A 15,449-nucleotide genomic window follows, 5' to 3' on the forward strand; every position below is an offset into this window, starting at 1 on the left:
AGATGATTACGTGACCCGTCAAGTTAGCCAGGTGTGTCTGACGGTGATTACGGCTATCTATTGTATAATAATGCCAAAATATTTGTATCTGGAATTTGTCTTTCAGCATCAGTAGAACACGCCTGACTCTCCTCCACCAGTCATACAAGGAGAATGGTCTAATGCCTCCCATCAAAAAGAGAGCTGGCCCAAGCAAGCACAGGTTACACCTGAAGCATGAGGACTGTGGTGAGTGGTGAACTTCATCAACAACTACGCAGAGGATAATGCAATAGTATTACCAGGATGCCACCCAGGACATAAACACTTTGGTGGAAAGCTGCTGCCATCCCATTGTGGCAAAAGCATCAGTGTTGCGTCTCCACAAGCAATCGATGACGACACTTGGTAGGTAAAGCATTTTGATTATTTAATTGACCAATGTGATTGGCACTACTTTTATTGATCTCATATTATTTCTGTATTTTCCAGAGGTACGTATAGACGGGCGGTGTGTTATCATTTTAACTTCCACTTTCCAAGATGATGTTTCTGTATGCAGTGCTGCTGCTCTGCACATTTGTAGATAAGTGAAACTTACCTGATAATGATGCATTAAAAAATGATATTACGTTTCATGTTACATTTTCTTTTCATTAACTTATCCTAATGTTCTTTTGTTGTTTGCAGGTGCACTATCCTTCTGACCCTATGCAGCCAGGTCCCATCTACTTTTTAACTCGCAAGTGTGGCTTATTTGGTGTCTGCTGTGAAGGAAAACCACAACAAGTCAACTACTTGATTGATGAAGGCACGTCATCCAGCAAAGGCAGCAGCGCAGTCATCAAGTACATGCACCGTTTCTTCACCAACTACGGAGTTGGGGAAACACGTTTGGACCTGAATTGTGATACCTGCAGTGGCCAAAACAAGAACACATGTGTTCTCTGGTATTGTGCCTGGCGGACCATGCACAAGCTCCCCACAGTCTGGACCTTCACTTCCTGATCACAGGCCACACCAAGCTGCTGCGCAACACTGACACCCTTCCTCCCATAGCTGGTCTGCCTGTACCAGCACCACCTGGACTGGACCCAGCGAGGCAAACGTATCGTTTTGAGAAGATCAGGGAGTTTTGCGACGAAGAGGACATCACATGCCCTGCAACAAAGTCAAGAGCAGGACAGAAACAGGCTCTCCGAATATAGATTCCCTTGTTCGTGTGTGGTTCAGACGGACCAGTCATCAGCACTATCTGCAGTACCTCTATTCAAATGACTCTCTCCTAACACACACGCCATAAGTTGCTGCTGCAATAAAAACATTTGATCCTGCTGCTCAGCCACTTTACCCCTGATTGTATGCATATAACTACCTCATCTATCACTGATATTGTTCTTGTACATACGGTATATTATTTTATTTATATTGACAGGATCTATTTCTGATATTGCTACTATGCAAGTAACCATTTGGCTGTACCATTTACACCTTCTGTAGAGACCCACACTACTCACTGTTTAGCTCATGTGATTCCTTAAGGGGCTGGCTTATGAGGGTGTGAACAATGCTGAATGGGTGTAGACAAAGAAGAGCTCTCCACTAGGTACCAAAACATTCAAAGGCCATTTTCTCAAAAGGGAGTTAACAAGTGTATCAACTTTCAAAGCAGAATTACTTTCCCATTGTTCCACAAAAATGCAGTGTATGATATACTATTTTGTAGTTTTGTAGTCTCTACTTTTATCCAATTAAAAAAATATATATAATCATTTGTTACATAAGGCCGATATGAGCTGGTCGGTCACAAACGTGGAAAAGGTGAAGGGGTGTGAATAACTTCTGAAAGCACTGTACATGTGACTGCATACAATCAAAAATTATAAACAGTACTTGTTCAATGCTACTACTGTACTAAGTACTGACAAATACAAGCAGCCTATATAAAATATCTAACACATTTGACATATCTATGCTACACAGCAAATTCTGCAGAGATGACTAGTATCAACATTACTCACAAAACCCTTTACTGCTATACACCTATAAATTGTACTCACCATAACAGAAATCCAAATGCAAGCGCCATAGTTACAAACATTAATATCATACAGTACACTTGAAGTATGAATTGAAAGACATATCTAATTGAAAAGTCATTCAACAATGCTCTGAAATCTACAAGGCTACTTCTACCCACTTTGAAAGGTCAAAGGTGAACATGCGAGAATTGGGGCTCTGGTCCGGAGTTGAGGTGAAAGGGTAATCTATAGGTCAACGACCTCCAACCTTGGTGCTATCGATGTGCAATGGGTCAGTTGGCTTTAAATAATACACTAATTTAGCTTCACTTATAAACTATACTTGTGTTGAAAAGGTCGGTGTCTGGCTCACTTGACAATACACTAAAGAGAAACCCAAATATTCACTGCATTCAATTAGTGTTGAGCCAAAATGGACACCAACAGAGCCTTTGCACCATGTTGGGAGAGCAGTGACACAGGTACTATGACTACAGAGGATTGGGCGTCAAACTAAGCTCCTCTACTTGGTCTGGTTACCTTGCGACGTCTGCCTGCACCTGTGGAGGATCTTCCCTACCGTGTATAGGACTGAGTCAAATAGGAGTGGGAAGGAAACAAAACAAACAGCTAATTACCCTGTTGCTTTCTGAGTCAATTTAAGACTTACCCACACTCTTACTGTACAAGTAAGAAATGAAATGATTTATAGTCAATGTTTATCAAGAGTATAGAAATAACGACACCCTACCTACATGAACAACTGAAATAAATTAAAACATATTTCTGTACATCAGGGGTCTCCAACCTTGTTCCTGGAGAGCTACTGTCCTATAGGTTTTCGCTCCAACCCTAATCTAGCGCACCTGATTCTAATAGTCAGCTTATTGATACGCTGAATCAGGTTAGTTATAACTGGGGTTGGAGAGCCCTGTCCTACATGAACAAACGTGAAAACGATATTGTGCTAAACGTGCTCACACCTCCCACTTTATAGTTCCGACGCAACTGATTGATCTGATATCCAATGTTTCGGCAGGAAGCTGCTACATTCTTTTCTTTCCCAATGTGTTTCCAGGTTCTGGACGTATCAAGCTTCTCGGAGTAGGAATGGTGATCTGGGATCAGGTCCCCACCCTGTCCATGTAAATCTTATTCATTGTGATCTAAAAGGCTAAACTGAACCTAAAATCAGCACTCCCCATTTGTGTTTTCTCCTACCTACAAAACTTTGCTTACCTGTCACTTGGGGGACGTAGGGGATTGAGAGACGCTCAGCGTTGTATCCTGGGCCGACCAGGCACTCCGCGAGGTCAACCGTCTGGAAATACAGGCTCCGATCTTCCTTCTCAAGAGAATTTGGAAGCCTGAAGAGGAAGGAAAACCGTAGTGAGAGAGCTAAACTTAATGCTAATTCCAGGTAAAGCGCTCTTATTTACTATGACAAAAACAGAGCCATATATTTATGTGCTAGTGTGGTAACTTGAGGACTAGAGAATGGTTAATGAGTGACACAATGAATGGTAGGCTATATTAAAGCCTACCATACACTCTTTGCAAACAGTGCCTTCAGAAAGTATTCATACCCCTTGACTTAATCCACATTTTGTTGTGTTACAGCCTGAATTCTAAATCGTTTTTTGTCACCCATCTACACACAATATCCCATAATGACATGTGAAAACATGTTTTTTGAAATTTTTGCAAATTAATTTAAAATGAAATACACCATCCAAAGCCAAATTAATAACTTCACCTTGCTCAAAGGGATTTTCAGCGACTGCTTTTTTATTACATTTTTTACCCTTCTTTGCGAGGCATTGAAAAACTTCTCTGGTATTTGTGGTTGAATCTGTGCTTGAAATTCACTACTTGATTGAGGGACAGTACAGATAATTGTACTGTATGTATGTGTGGGGTACAGAGATGGGCTACCCTAGTGAAAAAAATCAAATAGAATCCTATAGGATTCTCACAATCCTATAGGATTTTGTATCCCCTCTATCAGAATCGTATTGGAATCAAATTGGACTACCTTTTTTCCTACTGGAAATCAAAAGTAAATCCTATTGGACCCTATATGACTCTTGCAATCCTATAGGATTTTGTATCCCCTCTATCAGAATCCTATTGGAATCATATTGGACTACTTTTGTTTCCTAATGGAAATCAAAAGTTATCCTGTTGGATCCTATAGGTTTTTGATGAGACTGGTAGGATTTTGTCTCCCCACTCAGAATCTCATTAGAAGGTTTTTCTTAATTCAACCCGTGAAATTATAGTTTGTTGTCATTAGTTCCAGTATAATAAAACAACATTAATTACGAAATTTTCATTGATCGGAAAACTACACTTCTATATTAATTTATGTTTCATTCACCTGTAAGAAAACCTTTGTCTTTAAAAGTGACTGATGACTTCACTGATAGGCTAAGAAACGCTGCGAGCTCGTGCTAACGCGCCACCTGTGGCTGTGCAGAGAATCTCCGGGTTTTCTAACATTATTATTCTAACTGTTTGATCCTTCACTGTGCATGAATGCAACAACTGTGACTACAGTATTTGTTTCCTTATGTTTCCTGACAAAGTTGTCAATGTTTTAGTCATATTTGTCATTGTACAACATTTTAGGCACTCATTTTATGCTAACTAAGAAACTACTGTTAGCCACATATTGCCTGTCAACTGACTAGCTAGCTAATTCGATGTGGTCAAACCGCAAGCTTGTGTAATGTAGTAATGCATACTGTTTACGTACTGGAAATTAGCGCAATATAATAATCAACATGTAAAAATAAATCAACATTTCAATTTATGGTGATAGTGTACACATGAATATTTCAATTTAGGCTGATAGTGAACACATTTCTCACTAGTTTAACCATTTATAAAGTTAAAAAGAGCTCATATGCACAATTTAACCGGGCGCACTAGAAAGAGCTCCCATAATGACTGTGCAGCAGCCCGTTCATTCACCCTGCCTACTTATTATAACCTGTCAAGGAATAGTGTTGATATTATTCTATCCAATTTTATTTTAGACCACATTGTATGGACACTATAATTGGATAAACACGGCTTTATTGGACAATCTCACAGCTAAATATGGCACAGAAACAGCCTCTTTGCCGTGTTTCCAGATCTGTGCCTACTCACACCAGTGGCAAATCCCTGAGATTCTCAATTCTCTTCAGCACACCATCACAATATAGGAAAGATTAAAGGCTGCAAGTTAATTTGCAATTTGACCAATTGAAAAATCTTATCAGATTCTGGAACCAGTCTTATTGGAACTCCTATAGTATTCTATCAATAGGATAAAATCCTATCGGAAAGGTTCCAAAATCTGATTGGATTTTCTATTGGATTTTTCAATTGGAATCCTATAGGATTTTTTGACTAGGGTTTCTTTGTGTGTCCTCATCCTTCGGCAATTACCACCAGATGTTTAAAGGTATGCTACAGGACTTTGGCAATGAAGCCATTTATTTACTTCCCCAGAGTCAAATGAACTTGTGGATACCATATTTACAGTACCAGTCAAAAGTTTGGACTCAGTCAAGGGATTTTTTTGTAAAACTATTTTCAACATTGTAGAATAATAGCGAAGACATCAAAACTATGAAATAACACATATGGAATCATGCAGTAACCAAAAAAAAGTGTTAAACAAATCTAAATATATTTTAGATTCTTCAAAGTAGCGACCCTTTGATGACAGCTTTGCACACTCTTGGCATTCTCTCAACCAGCTTCATGAGGAATGCTTTTCCAACAGTCATGAAGGAGTTCCCACATATGCTGAGCACTTGTGGCTGCTTTTTTTCGTCTTCTTCACTCTGCCGACCAACTCATCCCAAACCATCTCAATTCGTTTGAGGTCGGGTGATTGTGGAGGCCAGGTCATCTGATGAAGCACTCCATCACTCTCCTTGGTCAAATAGCCCTTACACAGCCTGGAGGGGTATTTTGGGTCATTGTCCTGGCACAGCCAGAAGAGGACTGGCCCACCCCTCATAGCCTGGTTCCTCTCTAGGTTTCTTCCTGGGTTTTGGCCTTTCTAGGGAGTTTTTCCTAGCCACCGTGCTTCTACACCTGCATTGCTTGCTGTTTGGGGTTTTAGGCTGGGTTTCTGTACAGCACTTTAAGATATCAGCTGATGTAAGAAGGGCTATATAAATACATTTGATTTGATTTGATAGTCCCACTAAGCCCAAACCAGATGGGATGGCGTATCGCTGCAGAATGCTGTGGTAGCCATGCTGGTTAAAGTGTGCCTTGAATTCTAAATAAATCACTGACAGTGTCACCAGCAATGCACCCCCATACCACCTCCTCCATGCTTCACGGTGGGAACCACACATGCGGAGATCATCCGTCCACCTACTCTGCGTCTCACAAAGACACGGCGATTGGAACCAAAAATCTCAAATTTGGACTCATCAAACCAAAGGACAAATTTCCACCGGTCTAATGTCCATTGCTCGTGTTTCTTGGCCCAAGCAAGTCTCTTTTTCTTATTGGTGTCCTTTAGTAGTGGTTTCTTTGCAGCAATTAGACCACGAAGGCCTGATTCACACAGTCTCCTCTGAAGAGTAGATGTTGAGATGTGTCTGTTACTTGAACTCTGCAGCCCAAATAAATGCTTCCCAATCTGAGGTGCAGTTAACTCTAATGAACTTATCCAGCAGAGGTAACTCTGGGTCTTCCTTTCCTGTGGCGGTCCTCATGAGAGCCAGTTTCATCATAACGTTTGATGGTTTTTGCTACTGCACTTGACCTTTCAAAGTTCTTGACATTTTCTGGATTGACTGACTTTCATGTCTTAAGGTAATGATGGACTGTCATTTCTCTTTGCATATTCAAGCTGCTCTTGCCATAATATAGACTTGGTCTTTTACCAAATAGGGCTATCTTCTGTATACCACCCCTACTGTGTCACAACATAACTGATTGGCTCTAACGCATTAATAAGGAAAGAAATTCGACAAATTAACTTTTAACAAGGCACACCATTCCAGGTGACTACCTCGTGAAGCTGGTTGAGAGAATGCCAAAAGTGTGCAAAGGGTAGCTACTTTGAAGAATTTTAAAATCTAAAACATATTTTTGCATTCCGCTAACGGTAGTTAGCATTAACTTGCGAAAGTACCTTTAACTTCCTCCATACTGGATGCAGAGACATACAAATGGTATCCATGAGTTAATCTGACTTTGGGGAGGTAGATAAAGGGCTTCAATGCCAAAATCTCAAAGTATCCCTTTAAACCTATGGAAATTATAACCATTCTCGGTTAAAAATCATGAGTTTTTGCTAAATATATTATTAAATCAAAACTTGAGTTGTCCTTTGCAGGAGTTTGATAATAATTTCATTTAAATGCAACTGCTGTCTTGTGCTTCTCTTGTCAGGCATCCCTTGTTGAATAATGTTTTATCACAAGGGACAAAATGGTTGCCAGGGTCCAATTTTAGCAATCCAAATCCACTTCTCTCACAGCATGAGGTTGCAGTTGGGCGTTCAGTGATACTCATCGTCGTCTTACGTCTAGTGTCATCAGATAAGGGATGTAACAACACTCATCGTCTCAGTGACAATACCCTTTTCAGTCAGTCAACGCAAGCAGCCAATAGACAACAACAGGTTGAAGAGACTTTTATATATTATAAACCAGGTTTCCATCCAACCTTTTTATGCGAGTAAAGTACAGTACATGTCGGATAAAACATGTAATGACAGGCCTGATGGAAACAGCAAATTTGTCAGTAAACGTTCCAAATATTGACAAAACTAAATACGTTAGACAAGGTGGGATCTTTTTGAGTAAAAAAAATATTTTGTGAGAAATGGTGGTGGAAACGCCTTTATGCGTAAATATTGATATAAAAACATAATATTGAAGTAAACTTGGAGTCACGCGGTATGTTGTGTCGTCCTCCCACTACAACTCGGGAAAGCATGAACACCACTCTTGTTTGGTGTTTTACGTATTGTAGACTCGTCAACAGAGATGTTAGCGTGTTCGAGAGATTTCTGTAAGTCTTTAGCTGACACTCTAGGATTCTTCTTAACCTCATTGAGCATTCTGTGCTGTGTTCTTCCAGTCATCTTGCAGGATGGCCCCTCCTAGGGAGAGTAGCAACAGTGCTGAACTTTCTCCATTTATAGACAATTTGTCTTACCGTGGACTGATGAACATCAAGGCTTTCAGAGATACTTTTGTAACCCTTTCCATACTTTTGTAACCCTTTCCAGCTTTATGCAAGTCAATAATTCTTAATCTTAGGTCTTGTGAGATCTCTTTGTTCGAGGCGTGGTTCACATCAGGCAATGCTTCTTGTGAATAGCAAACTCACATTTTGTGAGTGTTTTTTATAGGGCAAGGCAGCTCTAACCAACATCTCCAATCTCGTCTCATTGATTGGACTCTAGGTTAGCTGAGTCCTGACTCCAATTAGCTTTTGGAGAAGTCATTAGCCTAGTGATTCACATACTTTTTCCAACCTACACTGTGTATGTTTAAATTATGTATTCAATATAGACAAGAAAAATACAATAATTTGTCTGTTATTAGTATAAGCACACTATGTTGGTCAAATTTGATGACCAATTCATGCAAAAATCCAGGTAATTCCAAAGGGTTCACATAATTTTTCTTGGCTAGCGTGCACGAGCCAGGACCAAAGATGGGCACTTATGCCTATATTTGGCCCAAACATTGACGGTCAGATTTGGTCCGGTCCAAAACTGAACCAATCATAGACATCTATGTTTCACAAGTTTGGACAGCACAATACAGCACAGTGCAGTACAGCAGAGCAGAGTACAGTACACAGTAAAGTATAGTACAGTACAGTACAATACAATAGAGCACAAGAATACGGAAAAGTGTTAGGGCCAAATTAATTTATTTAAATTGACTGACGTTCTTATATGAACCGTAACTCAGTAACCTCTATGAAATTGTTGCATGTTGCGTTTATATTTTTGTTCAGTGTAGGTGTGCATGCAAAGCAATGCACAACTCCAGATTTCTCACATACTCACTAACATTATTGTGAAGCAAAAGTCCCGACTTTAAATCTTTCTTCTTCTTCTACTGACCACAACAACTGATCAAACAACTACTGAACACACAACTACTGAACACACAACTACTGAAAACACAACTATTGACCGCAACCACACAACTCCTGACCACAACCACACAACTCCTGACCACAACCACACAACTCCTGACCACAACCACACAACTCCTGACCACAACCACACAACTCCTGACAACAACTTGATCAAAACAACTACTGATAAAACAACTCTGCCCGAAACCACCCACAACTCCTGACCACAACCACACAACTCCTGACCATAACAACTGACCAAACAACTACTGAACACACCTACTGACCACAACCACACAACTCCTGACCACAACTACTGAACACACAACTACTGACCCTAACTACTGACCACAACCACACAACTCCTGACCACAACCACACAACTACTGACCACAACCACACATTTACTGACCACAACCACATATTTACATTACATTTAAGTCATTTAGCAGACGCTCTTATCCAGAGCGACTTACAAATTGGACACAACTACTGACCAGACCAGAACCCCTGACCACAACTCCTGACCACAACTTCTAACCACAACTAATGACCAAACACACAACTACTGACCACAACTACAAAACAGCTGACTACAGCTACTGACCACAACCTCACACCTACTGACCACAAAACTACTGACCAAATCGAATGACCACAAGTACTGACAACAACCACACAACGACTGACCACAACCACACAACTACTGACCACCACACAACTATTGACCTCAACTACTGACCTCAACTACCAGCCAAAAGTATAGACCAAAACTACTGACCACGATTACTGACCACAATCACACAACTACTGACCACCACTACAGAACCTCACAACTACTGACCTCCACTACCAGCCAAAAGTACTGACCAAAATCACTGAGTAAAACCACACAACTACTGAACACAACTACTAAACCAGAACTAAATGACCACAACCACACATCTACTAACCAAACACAAAACTACTGAACACAATTACTGACCACAATTACTGAACACAACCCCTGACCACAACCACACAACTACTGAACCACAACTTCTGCAAATAACCACAACTACCTACCACTACTACTGACCAAAAAGACAACTACTGACCTAACATATTGACCACAAACACACAACTACTGACCACAACATCACAACCACACTGTACTACTGACCACTACTGACTAGGGATGGGCATTTGAAATTATTTCACTTTGTGCTTCTCATCCATCGCATGAGAGAATATTTCAACAAATCTGATCAATGAATATTTGAATGCAAGGTGAAGAGGAGGTCAGTGCATGAAGGGTAGCTGCGAAAATATCTGGAGTCAGTGGGCGACCAGACGACACTTACGGACACTTCTCTCTGAAGATGTGCTCAGGGAGGAGGTAAGGGGCCTCCAGGTTCCTCATCTCAATCACCTAGAAGAGTAGAGTGGGATGGAGAGACAGTAAGAGATAAACAGATTATTGTGGATGCTGTTACTACTGGCCTACAGACAACTCAACTCATCAATTTCCTGAACTCTCTCTTTAATTCCAAGGTAATTTACCTTGTTGACGTGTTGACAGAAGGCTGGGTTGGCGATCATCTGACTAAGAAAGTTCAGGTAGGCCGCCACCAGTGCCATGATGCCACAACGGATGACCATGGGCATGTTCTCCTCATTAGCCAAGGACATATCCTGCAACCAATGAAAAGCTTTAGAAATATGCCACACAAGGGCATTTTTTTTGCAACAGATAGAAAGGAAAATAAAAAAAATGGATTGTCCAGAGAAGAGAAAATGTGCCTTTGGCTTTAGTGTAGCATAGAGCACATTACAACAGCCCTAATGCTAGCTAGCTATCTTATAGAATTCTATGCTAGTTGCAGTTAATTCAGTCAGGCATTCAACTAATATATACATTCAATCCACAATGAAGGGAGTTTGCAACGACCTGACTCTGGGTCATGTTCATTACAGCACATCAGTGCAAAGGAAAATGAGCGTTTCTTATTGGATAGTATCAGCAGGGTTGGATAGGTTACTTTTTAAATGTAATCTGTTACAGTTACTAGTTACCTGTCAAATTTTTATCCATAACTTCGCTTTTGGATTACCTAAACTCAGTAACAATCTGATTACTTTCTGTTACTTTTGGAGTACTTTCCCCTTAAGAGGCATTAGAGGAAGACAAAAAGGATCCATCAAACACATTTAGCGTGTCATCATAGTGGTCTTTGACTTGTGCTCAGACTCAGGTGGAACAAACAAACGCACACGTTTTTTCAATGCTGAATTGAATGTCATTGAGAAAACAGAAAGGGGTCAATGCATTTTTTATAAACATCCTTTCTGAATTTAAAAGTAATCTAAGAAGTAATCCAGTTTTTACAAAGTATCTCTAATCTGATCGGAACATTTTTGCTGATAGCGTAACCAATTACAGTTACTGTTTTTCTAATAAGATTACATGTAACTGATTACGTGTAATCAGTTACTCCCCAACCCTGAGTATCAGATAGTATCTTCCTGCTTCAGTCTGTTTTGGAGTATTTTCTTTAATTTTGTGTCTACTGAACACAAACGTGTTGCACTGCAACAATGCTGAGAGGACATCTCTGGCATTTGTATCTGAGGCATTGACTGATCAAATCAAGCTCCTCGAAAGTATTTACTCCCATTCAATCGCAGCTGATATCATTTCGCCACAGCTTCCCATGTTGATAGGGCTATTGAAAATGGTAATTCTGTGCCTGTTAATTTAATTTCAATTGATAGCTCCGTTAGCTCCCTTAAGACACCCACTGTTGTTAGCTCCACCTATGCTATTAATAGCTTTGTATCAAGCTATCCTTTTGCTACATGTGCTCATAAGCATAGGAGTATTGTCAATAGTAATCTTGTGCACGCTATCCTGAATTCTACTATTAGCTCTGTACATTTTGAATCCAACCAGGAAGCCAATTGTGGCGAGCTCATACAGTTCTATTGACCAGTGTCACCATGGATACTCCTGCTGTTTTCAAATCTCGCAGAGGTCTTGGACTGATACGTATAAATGTGTAAACTGGACTTTCTGGATGTCTGAGTGTACGACACAAGCCCAGACGTTCTGGTTATCTCAGAGACTTGACTGAATCATTTGATTATGGATACGGACGTTGCTATATCCAAGTTTATCATTAAAAGGCTAATTGATCATTGGAAAACCCTTTTGCAATTGTTAGCACAGCTGAAAACTGTTGTGCTGATTAAAGTAGAAATACAACTGGCCTTCTTAAGACTAGATGAGTATCTGGAGCATCAGCATTTGTGGGTTTGATTACAAACTCAAAATGCCCAGAAACAAAGAACTGTGGAGGTCCACAATTTTTTTTTCTGAGGTCTAGGCTGATTTCTTTTGATTTTCCCATGATGTCAAGCAAAGAGGCACTAAGTTTGAAGGTAGGCCTTGAAATGCATCCACAGGTACACCTCCAATTGACTCAAATGATGTCAATTAGCCTATCAGAAGCTTCTAAAGCCATGACATCATTTTCTGGAATTTTCCAAGCTGTTTAAAGGTACAGTCAATTTAGTGTATGTAAACTTCTGACATACTGGAATTGTGATACAGTGAATTATAAGTGAAATAATCTGTCTGTAAACAATTGTTGGAAAAATTACTTGTGTCATGCACACAGCATATGTCCAAACCGACTTGCCAAAACTATAGTTTGTTAGCAAGAAATTTGTGGAGTGGTTGAAAACGAGTTTTAATGACTCCAACCTAAGTGTATGTAAACTTCCGACTTCAACTGCATATTGCTCAATGACACTACTATCTCCCAATACTTCAAACCGAGGAGAAAATTAAAGTTGATCAACTCACGCAAACCGGCCATAATGTCAACCAGTGCATGAGACGAAGCCAAGTCTGCCAAGTAGCCTGTGCTAACATTTCAACATACTAAAGGCTATTTCTCATAATAACGACATCTTCTCGTTATAACTTTCTTGTTGTAAATATGAATTCCTACAAAAACAACTAAAAGCTGGTATCGTTGCTTAGGCAATGTTGTGTTGACAGTTTTTTCCCTCCCATCATTATGAATAAATTACATTGACTACTAAAATGTGTCCTGTGACACAATGACTGATTCCACAGGACACCTATTACCTACATACACATTGCATGGCAACAATTGCAAACCAAAACTCACTCACGGATATGAAATTGCACACGTAAAAAAATCTCAAGTTAGGATTCAGCCCCAAATCACCAAAAGTTACACAACGCTATCGGTGTCTTCCGTCCTACCTGCAGGGCAAGAGCCAGCCTGATGAGGTCCACCACCACCTCCTCGTTGGCCAGCTCAATGGTGAGCACGGCCAGGGTAGTGAAGAGTAGCTCAAAGCTCTTGTGACCGTTGTCCTCCTCCTTACAGCCCAGGTAGATGTGACGGTACAGCTGCTGCCCATGCTGAGAGGAGAGGAAGGGAGGGATGAATGTGTAGATGGATAGAAGGAAAGAAGAATGATTGGGTAGATGGATGGATGGGTGTGTGGATGGAAGGATGGATGGAGCGAGAGAGACTAATTCTTTTAAATAAACAAATCTACTTATTGAAATAACTTCATATTCTTGTCATTTGGACATGTCATTTACCAGTCCCTCAATATCTTCATATTTAGTCATTTTTCTTTGGCAACATACGGCACACACAAATGCATTTCACAGAATTGAACAATCGAAGCGCCGGAATTTCATGACTAGAATGGTCATGACGGTCATTCTGATATGTGCATTTGAAAACATTTATATGTGTAAGACAACAGTTGCCTGGCCAGCTAATGGCCCGTCCAAACCTAAACTACATTGTAACTAATTTCACAAATATAAAAATAGATATACAGTGGGGAGAATAAAATGCAAATGAATTACTTAAAAATCATACAATGTGATTTTCTGGRTTTTTGTTTTAGATTCCGTCTCTCACAGTTGAAGTGTACCTATGACAAAAAATTACAGACCTCTACATGCTTTGTAAGTAGGAAAACCTGCAAAATCGGCAGTGTATCAAATACTCGTTCTCCCCACTGTATATTGACAATAGTCTGATGGGTGACAAAATTATCAATTGTCAAATTGAGAATTAAATGATCAGCGCAGCGTGCATTGACAAAGGGAATGGAGCTTACCAAAAAGCAACGTTATATACCATTTTATGCGACTCGAGCAGTTTCCCCTACCAGCTGTGCTGCTTCTCCGTGCAGCCCGCACAGCACAACTGGTAGGGGATACCGCTCGAGTCGCATAAAATTGAATATAACGTTGTGTTTAAAGTTCAGAAATACAGAATTTCATGTATACAAAATCTAAATCATTTCCCGTTTTTAAAAGGACGTATTTGGGTGTTTTTGGAGCCATTGTTCATGTTTTTCCATAGCCCCCCTAATGTAGAACAAGCAATGAGGATGTGGTAGGTTTCGCAAATCCAAGTTAAATTCCCCCCCCCCCCCCCCAAAGTGGCTGGACCCTTCTATAACATGTAATTTACATACATTTAGATTTAGTTGTAAAATAGTGAACAATCCTTTAAATATGCATATGGTCTTTTCGACCGTCACGGTGCTTGAGGTAGAAATGCTCTGAAAGTTTTAGTAATTTATGATATCTCCAAACTACTGCTGGAGTGGAACATACCACATACAGTATTTAGGAAAAGTCAGGGACAGGTGGGTTCAAAGTATTTACTGAAATTAAGTTATTGAAAACGGTCAGATTGACCATCTTGGTGGTTCTAGTGTTAAACATCTGAAAGAAAGAAAAAGTGATGACAATTCCTACGAATTTGAGTATTTCGGACCATTGAGGAGACAGCAAGAGAGAAAAATTATTATTATTATTATTTAAAAAAAATCTGTCAAACCAATGAAAGAGAGTAGGTTTTTAGATAACTGATAGAGAGAGCGAGTAAGAGAGTGAACGAGCGACAGAGAGAGACTGAGGGAAAGAAAGAAAAATCCATGTCCATGGAACAGACTAAGGATGCAACGGTACACAGTATGTTATCGAACCGTTCGGTACGCCCCCCCCCCACGGTTCAATACGCACACGCGAACCGCGGAATCACGGTATGCCTGTCATTTTCATATACTTTCCAAAACGTGTTGATTGCGCTGAAGACCTCACGCACGTTGTACATTCAGATCCACAGAACCAGACGCGCACCTTGTGGCCGTTAGGGGGCTCCTGAGGGCTGACAAACTTTACTCCACAGCAACGTCTCAATGTAGTGACCGCAACCCCCTCCCCTTTCAACAACTAATGGACGATTTGCAATGACATCTCAGTAGGAAACCTCCCTA

General features: G+C 40.3%; 1 protein-coding gene across 3 annotated transcripts in view; it reads right to left on the bottom strand.

Moving 5' to 3' along the window:
• efr3a (EFR3 homolog A (S. cerevisiae)) overlaps positions 1 to 15,449 on the bottom strand; it is a 219,733-nt gene that overhangs the window by 14,366 nt on the left and 189,918 nt on the right. For all 3 annotated transcript variants that reach the window (XM_023976991.2, XM_023976989.2, XM_023976990.2), the window contains exons 16-19: positions 13,399 to 13,560; positions 10,665 to 10,796; positions 10,466 to 10,533; positions 3,240 to 3,367 (exon numbers count right to left, since the gene is read on the bottom strand). In XM_023976991.2, the coding sequence (XP_023832759.1) occupies positions 3,240 to 3,367; positions 10,466 to 10,533; positions 10,665 to 10,796; positions 13,399 to 13,560 (490 nt within the window). The remainder of the gene's footprint in view (positions 1 to 3,239; positions 3,368 to 10,465; positions 10,534 to 10,664; positions 10,797 to 13,398; positions 13,561 to 15,449) is intronic.

This window comes from Salvelinus sp. IW2-2015, linkage group LG32 (assembly GCF_002910315.2).
Source record: "Salvelinus sp. IW2-2015 linkage group LG32, ASM291031v2, whole genome shotgun sequence".
Taxonomy (NCBI): Eukaryota; Metazoa; Chordata; class Actinopteri; order Salmoniformes; family Salmonidae; genus Salvelinus; species Salvelinus sp. IW2-2015.